The 10,620-nt window shown below is 45.0% G+C and overlaps 1 protein-coding gene across 1 annotated transcript; it reads right to left on the reverse strand.

The window, feature by feature from the left end:
* Positions 1-758: 758 nt before the first annotated feature.
* and2 (actinodin2) lies at positions 759-6,113 on the reverse strand. Its single transcript, XM_063219954.1, has 4 exons — positions 6,057-6,113; positions 4,043-4,127; positions 2,489-2,589; positions 759-2,108 (listed from the first exon to the last, which is right to left on the reverse strand). Exons 1-4 carry the CDS (start codon positions 6,111-6,113, stop codon positions 759-761), a joined length of 1,593 nt encoding a protein of 530 aa, XP_063076024.1.
* Between the last annotated feature and the right edge of the window lie 4,507 nt (positions 6,114-10,620).

The raw sequence follows: 10,620 nt of genomic DNA on the forward strand, positions 1-10,620 counted from the left end.
GTGTAATAAAATAAAAAAGTCAAATGCCGGGTGCCACCTTATAATAATTTGGTCAGCAGTCAGCACCCTAAAAAGAAGAAAAATCTGTTGGGTGAAGCTTGCTCGATCCGTGTAACGCTTTGCAGTGCTTTGATCCAGTGAATATGTTTGAATGATAAAAATGAGAGTATTCAAATATGATGTTGTCTTAGTGTTTATTGAAAAAGAAAATAAAACAGTATAGTTGTAAAATATATTGTGTGTATCCATATATAAAATAAAGAGAACAGGACAGCACTCCACGTTGTATGCAATGCATCCTTTTACAAGGTGATGGACAATTAAATATTCCTTAATTGCTATGTGAGGACTTAAGTGTCAAAACAAAAACTTACAAAAACATCTTACAAATACAATTTACAACACAGGATGACTCAAATACAGCTGGAAAGCAGAATTATGCTACTTATTCTCTATCCAAAATACACATTTTAATTACTAAAAAAAAATGTTTTATTCAAATATTGTGTCCCAGAAACTTCAGTTGATTTGCTGTCCCGCAAAATAATCTACAACGAGTTTCTCATTCACAGCAAGTAGTAAAGTTGTATTGTAATGCAGTGTAATAGAAAAAAAATCCAGTTGAGTTTTGAAAAACCCAATATGTTAGCAATCTCTTTTGTATGTTTGAGAGTGCGCATGTGTGAGACACATAGGCCGTCTCTGGCTCATGGCTATTCAGCTTGCAGTGATGGTGGGTTTGCTGCCCGCCCTTGGCATTACTTCTTCTGGTGGCCCATGTATGGCCTCATGAAGTCTTCAAACTGTGGGTGCTCTGGCGCAGCAGCGGGGGCATCGGCATGGGGCTCCTCTTCCGCGGGGGCGGCAGCAGGGGCATCATTGGGCTCCTCAGCACGGCGCAGGCGGCAGTTGTAGTCCATCTCCGGGTCACAGTCGGGGTCGGGCTCGATGATGCCGTTCTTGGCCTTGCCGCTGATGGCCTTTGCGCCAGTGGACGGCTGTGCGAACTTCCCGCAGCTGGGGTCGAAGGGGTGGCAGTCCTCCTTGGGCTTGGCCTCCTCTGGCTTGGCCTCCTTGTCCGCGGCGGTCAGAGGCGTGCAGTCCTTGTCGTAATGCATGAAGCACTCGTGGCCGTCCTTGGTCTTGCCACGGACGCCGAGGCGGTGGCGCGTCTGGAAGCGGGGAGCGGGTGGAGGAGGCGGCCTCTTGAGGGCAGCGGCCGCGGCCAGGATGCAGCCCGGGTCCAGGCGACGGTTGCAGACGATGGGCTCCTCGGCGGGCTCATCCTGAGGCATGAACTCCATGACGGGCTTGTTGGGGCTGGCCAGCTTGGTGGCGGTCAGGGGGTTGCAGCCCTTGTCGAAGAGCGGGTGGCACGCCTGCTCCCCGGCCGGCTTGGCGGCGTCCGTGAGGGCAGCGGGAGGAGAGGCAGGCATGGCGCAGAAGGGGTCGGTCTCGGGGTCGCACACCGGGTACAGGTGGAAGAATCCGGAGGGAGCCTTGTGCACCAGGCGTGGCCAGCAGTAGGGGTCCTTGGCCGGGTCACAGCCCAGGGCGCTGTAGGAGGGCACGGGCGCGATGGGGTTGTAGCCGTAGGCGGAGCGCAGGTGGTACTGCAGGCACTCCACGTCGGCGGGGTTGCAGATCTTCAGCAGCTCTGCCTTCTGCTCCTTGGACAGGAAGGGCTCCACGGGGGGCGCGTAGTAGAAGATGCCCGCCGGGGTTTTCAGGGGCAGGGGGAGGGGCACGGGGGCCTTGTAGGGCAGGGGCAACAGCGGGTGGAAGAATGGCGCGGGGACATGGGCCGGGGCCGGGGCCTCCTCGGCTTCTTCTTCAGCCTCAGCTGCAGCCTTGGGGGCACCTGGGAAGAGGCAGTAGGGGTCAATGTATGGGTTGCACACCAGCAACTTGGCGTCTCTGAGGGGAAGAGGCATGACCAGCTTGGCCTTGGGTTTGCTGGTGGCCTCGGCAATGCAGTCAGGGTCATCGGAGTTTGCACAGGACTTGTAGACCTCGCTCAGGTGGGTCATGTAGGCGCCGAAGGCACCCTCCTCGTTCCTGTGCTTGTTCTGCATGTATGTGAGGTACAGCCGATCCAGGTCCTCAACCTGATAATGGACAAAGACAGATGCTTAAAATCTGGGAGAGAGTAGAGTACAGAGTTTGTTTGCAAAACGGTGTATCCACCAATTTTGACTTTTGCATTTTATTATTGGAAATGACTGCTCAGAAGGCATATCACCTATGTGTGAATTCTTGCCATTCAAATGTTTTGAGAACATACTTTTTCAACCTATAAAACATGCATTTTGCAATGCAATACAATGGAATGCCCAATACCAAAATGTCAATTTCCCAACAATTCTACAAAATGGAGATACACCGTTTTGCAAATAAACTCTCACATGTTTTAAGACGAGCCTATACAGTAAAATTTGGAAGGACTTGCAGCACATTGAAGGCCGGCCTATAGAACTAGCACACTTACTGCCTCCTGGTTGTTGGTTTCAGTGAAGTACTTGTACCAGCCCCAGAAGTCTGGCATAGCCTTGTAGTAGGGACTCCTCTTGCTGCGAGCCAATGCTTTATCTGTCACATACACACACAATATAGTCAGGACCGATATGTGGACAAATAAACAAGAACAATTTGTTAGTTTGTCACTAATATTGATCTATTGCCAATTAATTACAAAGGTTTTCACGTGTGTGACTGTATTTGTTATTGGCTGCATGATTTGTTTTTATAGTTTTGGACCATTTGACTGATTTACCACCATCAACAAGTGTGTGGCGTTTAGGCAATTAACAGCTGAACTTTTACAGACACTGTCAAACAAAATGATCATTGCGTTATGCCGTTAGTGGTTTTGAAAGCATAACACGTGTTGCAGGTCATTAACAACTGAAACATGTCATTTATTTTTACCTTCTGTGTGTTTAACGGCCATTGGTCCTGCCTGCAAGTAGTCTGTGCACATGTGGGGGTATTAAAAAGAGAAGTCAGAATGTGCACCATGAAGAACCAGATGTGACATTACAGAGGCCAGGAGAGAACCGCTGATCCCCTTAATAATACCCTTAGAACTAAAGCACAGTTGTGTCCCGCCAGGGCCGGCGCTAGGCATAGGCAGACTAGGCGGTTGGTAGGGCGCCAAATGTCCTGGGGGGCACCAAGGCCCAGAGAATTACAATATTAAACTAAATAAAGCATCAAATTTTACATTTAATGAGCACTCAGTATATATGGTACATGGTACTAGATCAGATGTGCTCGATCAGATGTATGACACCATATTTACAAAATGCCAATGTCAAATTCCACATAAAGGAAAGATTGGTGCTCGCCTAGGGCACCAAATTGCCTAGAACCGGCCCTGTTTCCGCCCCCCTTGAACAACCAGTTCCATGCACCAGAGATTAATCTGCAGGCTGTGTGCTTGCAGGCGTTTCTGACCAGATATGAGTGTGTCTGGAAGGGGAGGGGGAGGGGGGTGCAGAGAGTGAGGGGAGGGGTGAGGGCTGAGGGGGTCTTTTTGAGGCCCTATGGAAGTAACACCCGTTAAACTACAAAGGCTGCCTGGCGCCATGCCCAAAGGCAGTGCTCATTAGTGCCCAGTTGTAAAATAAAATAGAGGGGAAAAATGCTCTGTACATGTAACATAATGTGTGGCGTGCGTTTGTGCCACCAGTATATGTTGCTTTAGAAGTTAATCGCTTGAGGGGAAAGAGCACCGTCAGCTGCTTCTCTGGAAGCCCTATGGAGGAAGGTTTTAGAGGAGGCCAAATGCAACCTTCTCCATTAAAGACACAATAAACTTCACAATAATGAACAGTGTGGTGATATTTACATTACACACTCCCAGAACTGTGGTGCATTTATAGTTAAGCAAAATACAGTTGTTGGTTTTTTTATGTACAGAACCCTAACTTTAACACCATCACATTCTATACGTAAAATCCAAATGTCAGAGGATATCCTCACCATTAAAAATGTAAAAAGTAACAAAAAAGAGAATGTATCAAAATTTAATTCGTCTCACCTGCCAGCAAAATAACAGTGAGCACTACTCCAGCAAACATGGCTGGAATCCTTCCAGTGGCGGCCATTGTAACAGTCCGCAGCACCTGAAAACACAAAGGATAGTTCCACTCACAAGACAGCTGGGCTGCTTCAAGCCTGTTGGATATCAACTCAGGACACTGCTAGTAGGGAACACATGACAGGTAACCCAGAACTGTGTTTTCCTCTCTGTCTGGGTGCATCCCAATATGTGACCTTGGCTCCTCCACTTGCCTCCTCCACTCGCTTCTCGTCATGATGACATCACTGACAATAGCATTATATTTCAATATCTTGCAAAAGCTCAATTGTAAAGTCTTTTTCTCATTTGCAATTGGGATGGTGAATGAAAAACAGTCCCTTAAAAGTTGTTGTGGCTAGGCTGACAGCTGGGAAACTTTATCGTTTTCTCCACGGAGGAGGGGCCAGGAGGCGGGACGAGGAGACAAGCACAAGTGGAGGAGGCAAGGACACATATTGGGATGCACCCTCTGACTCATCACCCCTTTGTTCAAGCAAGACTCCATACTCTTGAACAGGGGTGGGGAACTTCTTTACGGCCCGTTTTATCCGGCCCCTGATATAATTTTAATGTTATGCAGCTTCACATGCAGTGCTCTAAATTAACACCTGCCAACAGGCCTAATGCTAGCGAAAATTCAGTGTGGCTGGTGGGAAAAGTACATTTACCAGCCACGTTGTCCCATTAGTGAGTGTGTGTTTGGCTGGTAAGATTAATATCTACTAGCGATTTTGGCTGGTGATGGAAAAAGAGGATTTAGAGCCCTGTTCACATGAAATATAATATTTTGTAAAAGAATCTTTGAAATTACATTTGCAATACAATGAATACAATGAATATTCAGGGGAACTAGAGAAGGTGAGTTCTGTTTTAAAGGTGACTGCCTTCAATATAGGCCTAAAATGGGGGGGGGGGGTCTTGGTTTGTGTTCATAGTATGGCCCTTGGAGGACTTTTACGGTTCTTGGAGGAATTCGAAGTGGCCCCTTGAATGAAAAAGGTTCCCCACTCCTGCTCTAGAAAGAGAGAAGACTATAAAGAATTTGTATGGTGTAACTGTGAGGTACACTGTAGAAAGTGCTACTCTAATCAATTTAAGAAATCGTAGCACATTTCTCTTTAACATTGGTCGACATTTAAAAGGTCACATCTGTTTACATTAAATAGTTACAGTAGACCAGTTAAACGCAACCTTCCTGCTTGTTGTCAGTTTTAAGCTCTGACAAACTTGTGCTGGATAGACAGCTTCAACTCGCATTCATGTTGCCATATCTCACAGTCCTCTGATATTTAAACACTGTGAGCCTCTGAAATCACTTTATCACTCATCACTCCTGTGTCAAATCACTTCATCTCTCATCATTCCTATGTGTTAATAAATCACTGCTGCTCTGTACCTGAAAAGGTGCAAACCAATTTGTAGGCCTATAGGTGCTGTTACCTCAAAGAGTAGCCTACATACATTCTGTGAATTCAGATTCTACTTTACTGACAGTTAAAATAAACTCTATTACTAGTTGCTGCATTAATCAAACCACAGCACTACACCAAAAGACAATACAATTTTGTCCCTATATCCTTTTTTAGAAAAAAAGTGCTGTTAAACTCTATATGCATTGAGGACAACACCTATTATCTGACAGGTACCCAGCAAATGATAGATGAACAAACAATTGACACGAGAGAAGTACATGGGGATCCCTTGGAAGACTCACCTCTCCTGGCAGTGATGGTCCAACTCTGAGCAGCTAACAGTGGCTGGTTCCCCTCTGGATGGATCTCCCAATGGTTAAAGTCACATGTGCTCTCTGCACCCGACTGCTGCTTCCCAGTGCAACCCAGCCCTGCGTGGCAACATTTTAAAGTCAGGCCTTGATCATTAAAAAACAAAAAAAATGAGTGTCATATGTCTTTGGCTCCCTGTTCTCTGTGCAGGGATTGGCTCCAGCCTCTGAAGAACTTGGTGAACTGACCAATGGGGGCCTCAAATTAGGGAAGCCTGAGAGGCAAGGCTGTACGTAGTAGGACATGACCACGGGCGCTGGGGAGTGTCAGGATCATAATGGAGGGATCACTTGAAGGATTGATTAGTGGGTTGTTACCTGTGCATGCCTGAAGACTTTTGCCCTAACCTAGCATTTCATTTTGGAGGTTGGAGAGAGATTTGACACCTTTTAAATTGGAGGGATGGGGCCATCTTGACCTTGACGATGGATCAACCCCAGGAACCATATGGGTTGCAGGTCCACCCTAATTGTCAGTCATGTGCATGTTTTTTGATCATCAATCACATAGCTATACTTGAAAACATACAGAAACGTTCCTCTGCACACACCCAAAACTTTTGGTGGGCTGGTGTGTGTTGCAGGGATGCAAAGGTTAACAATCTTACACTGGAATGGGCTTTACCAATATATTATTTTTTTCTACTACATGTTTTTTGCTAAATGTTTAATCGTCCTTAATTTCCGTTTCCCACACAGGCATTACGGGAGATGACATCACAGCAGAGGACGTACTGTCACAGGTGAGAAGAAGCTATCAGCCCCAAGGTCACATGACTCAGGTATGTATTGTATGTAGACCATCACCTATAGGGCGGGATATTGTGCGGTGCTGATGGTTTTTAGTGATATTTAATGCTTAATATTTCTGATTACCTCTATATTTTACCACCTCCTTGCAATCCATCCATGCATCAGGTGTAGCAGATCTATGGCACCTTTCATGAATGTAATATTGTTTAGTCACCCTAAAAATCACAAGACCTACGTATGTATAAGTGTATAGGCCAGGGCTTCGAATTTTGGCTTGCCGGAGTTGTGTGTTTTGAAAAAATTCCATGAGGTGGGTAAACATGTTTCATATTACTTAATACAAATATGTAAATCAATATATTTATTTATTTAGGTGCTAAAACACCACCAATGTGTTTAATTCCTGGGGCCTATACTACAACGTTGGTTAAGGATAAGTTAAGGTTTAGTTAAGAGGTAAATCATCTAATAGAAGAGCCTGCTAACTCAACTTATCCTGAACCAGCTTTGTAGTATAGGCCCCTGCTTTTGGGGTGGCATTAACTACTACTCTATATACTACTACTATTACTACTACTACTGTTACTAATATATTATACTTCTTCTGCTACTATTGCTACTGCTACTATTACAACTGTCACTACTATTAGTATTACTACTCCCACTGCCGCTGCTACTACAACTACCAACAACCACAATAACAGTAGCAGAAACAACAACATTCATAGAACGCAGACCTCAACCAAGTCTGCTCACACGATCACCAAAATATATTCAGCTTGACACACCACACCACAATGCCACTAACAGCACACTGACCAAGAACGAGAAGTTCATGCAGTGGCAAATTATTTTCCACATCCACCAACCAATCAACCAATCAATCAATCAATCAACCAACCAAAGCAAACCTTGCCGTGGCAGCAGGGCCACTGGCAGCTCTTGCTGGGCCCAGGACAAAGTCATCTGAAAGGCCCCCAACCCAATACATATACAATGTAATAGGGACCCAATGCTGGGCCCTCTGTCTCCCTGGGCCCTGGACAACACATTCGTTTGCGCCCTCTCTCGGAGGACCTGTGTGGCAGGGCAGTAATGGCCACATCTGTATCCATGTGCCACATCTTCATGAAGATTTTAATCACATTGTGATAAGTAACTACTAAGTGCTTATCAAAAAATGTACGGTGATAATTAAGTTGGCAGCTTGATGTTATGTAAAATAAAATGATGGAGCAGGGGAGTGAATACACATGCATTTATGTCATTTTGTGAATGAATATACACTGTCCCTGTTTCCTCAGATAAAATGGCTTTTAATTTCTGTGCACATTTTGAAACCCACATCAGCTATGGGAATCTATAGACCTATTTTGAAATAGGAGCTCACAAACCAGAGGAAAAAGCTTAAAGGGACACCGCTATCGAACCAAAAGGCAGGAGGGGCAAAGGCTAACAATGTCTCTGTGAGATCAGGAGAAGGTGAGCCATTTTATACCATCTATTCACAGTTTTACATCCTTTCTGTCACAGCAGTGAATTACAACATGTCTTTTCTGTCTGGTCAGTGGAGACATGCTCCATATAAAACTAAAACCCGAAGCCTGGGAAGGGCACGTAAAGTTTCAGGCTCAGGTGAAGAGGTGAAGTAAGAAATCAAAGTTAGCACGCAGGGAGATTGGAGGAATTTTAATATTATTAGTACGGCTTTTGTTGATGTGGTTATAAATCACTAACTCAGTCTCCCTTTTGGGCCCATTCATCATTTGTCACCTGATATACTAGTACTGTACATCCAGGGACAACTGGATCAGACATGTTGCAATGCCACATATAATTATGCTCAAATATGCTCTTCAAACAGGTGTTCAGGTGTGGACAAAAACCTACAATCTTCATTGAAAGGCAAACATGATACAGGCTCATAATTTTAACCAACCACATACTGTGGAATTCTTGGGATTCTCAGAATGTTACACCATCTGGAAACCAGAACGAATTTGCGGAGTTTGTAAAAGTATTCCCAAGCAACACAACACTTCCGAACACTGGGCCTGCAGACTAGCTACCGTTATGTAGAGTACAAAAGGATGACTCTTTTTTTAATCTATCCTTGCAATAATCATTCACAATCATTCTGCTCATCTCAGCGCATATAGCAAGCCCTTGTGAAACCTACCAATTTCTTCATAAATCTATAGCCTTCCCAAATGTCAGAGATGTACCCTGTATAGTGTGCAGGTTAAAGGTTTGTCTTGTAAAGTCAAGGCTTGAGAACTCAGGTTAAAGCCAGGTGATAAAAGTGGTTATGGCCCCCCGAGTGTGCCCTGCACCCCATAATGCCTGCAGAACATGTGCTAGGACTGAGGGAGAAATAGGGCACGGGCACTTTTGGCTTGAAGGGGCCCCTCATAATTATCGGTGCAGAACTGATTCACCGGTGGGCCCCGCACCCTCGTGGGCCCCTATTTTCAGAAATGTAAGGGGGAAAAAATTCTGAAAATAGGGACCACAAGGATGCAGGGCCCACCGGGAAATGCCCGCTATGCCAGATGGCCAGTCCAGCCTTGCTGCAGAACATGTGCTGGGGGTTGCTGCTGGTGTGGACTTCTGTGGCGACATGCCCCTGCTGTGTCTCCACCGTCTTCCGGCACCATACCTGCTAGTTTAACACATGCATGCAGGCGCTGCGCACACAGTGTACACTCTCCCCCCTTAGCATCATGTGTGCAGGCAGGCCTGCATTCTCCATGTAGGACCCGGTGTTTTAAAGGCAGTGTACCATCCCTCGACATTCCAGTCCGACAGTCAGCTGAAAAGAACAAATTATGGCTGAAAATGTCTCACTATTTTTGAGGAAAAACAAACAAAACGAAGTATTTACCTTTTAGTAATTCTGTGTGTTGTCAACATGGTAGAGGAATGAGGTATTATAATGACAAACCTTTCCTCCAGTTCCAACTGCACAATGCAATTGCATGGTCTATGAGTTGTGTCAAAATGGACCCAGGTAACTGACACATACCACTGATCAGACTGTTTCGTTATGTTTTACTCTAATATTTTTTACACAAGAAGACAAAGGATTTGAAATGTAGCTGAGGGGAAAAAGGGAATGATTCATTGTACTCCTAGAGCACAAATTTAACGAGAGCTCACCAGCTGTGCTGGATTTCACAGAGCCTGTGTGGCATCTGGAGATGCTAGTCTGGCCTCAGGTAAGGTATCACACTAGATTATGAAGCAACTTTATAAAACTGGAAGGCTCTGGGGCCAGCACCAGTATACTTCCTGCTGCTGTAGGGACCCTCCAGACACCAGAGGAGAAGGCTCTGTAGGAGGCCAGCTCAACATGCTCTCTAATTGGTTCAGTCTGCTCTCTGGCTCAGTAGGCTAAGCACTGTGAATGCATGGTGTAAGCATGATCTGAGCTTCATGGCTTTCTTATTGGGTGCAAGTTAAAACATGTTTAGTCCAGCTATTTATCTCTATGCTGATTTGATGCATTTCAGCTGCCTGGGAGGATTAGCAATGATGCATGTCAGCAGAGGAGTTTGATGGGGCCTGTTGGGTCCACAAATTCTATGTCTCAAATGGTGCACTTGTGCACTTCGGGCACTGTGTTTCAGTGCGTAATTATAATACGCCATATGTACTGAAACATGAACACTGCAGTGCACAAGTGCACCATTTGAGATCCAGCAAAACACTATCCTGAATTTATATCCCCCCATTTGTTGTTTTACTTTGTACAGTAGGGGACAAGAAAGGGGATTATAGCTATATACTGTATAGGTAGCTATACGGCAAGGTAGAAACATCTGTAACATTGAGTAATACATAAATGAGGTTTCAGATGGCGCACAATTTTCCACACATTTTTCATTGAGATTTTTCACTTGTAGTCGTAGCTAGTAAGTCCTTCATAATGGTGGAAAATTACAGTTTATTTATGATCTGGTATGTGGTTTTGGTATTTTTTAGATAGTGCCATGTAAAA

The sequence above is a fragment of the Engraulis encrasicolus genome, chromosome 16, assembly GCF_034702125.1.
Source record: "Engraulis encrasicolus isolate BLACKSEA-1 chromosome 16, IST_EnEncr_1.0, whole genome shotgun sequence".
Classification (NCBI taxonomy): domain Eukaryota; kingdom Metazoa; phylum Chordata; class Actinopteri; order Clupeiformes; family Engraulidae; genus Engraulis; species Engraulis encrasicolus.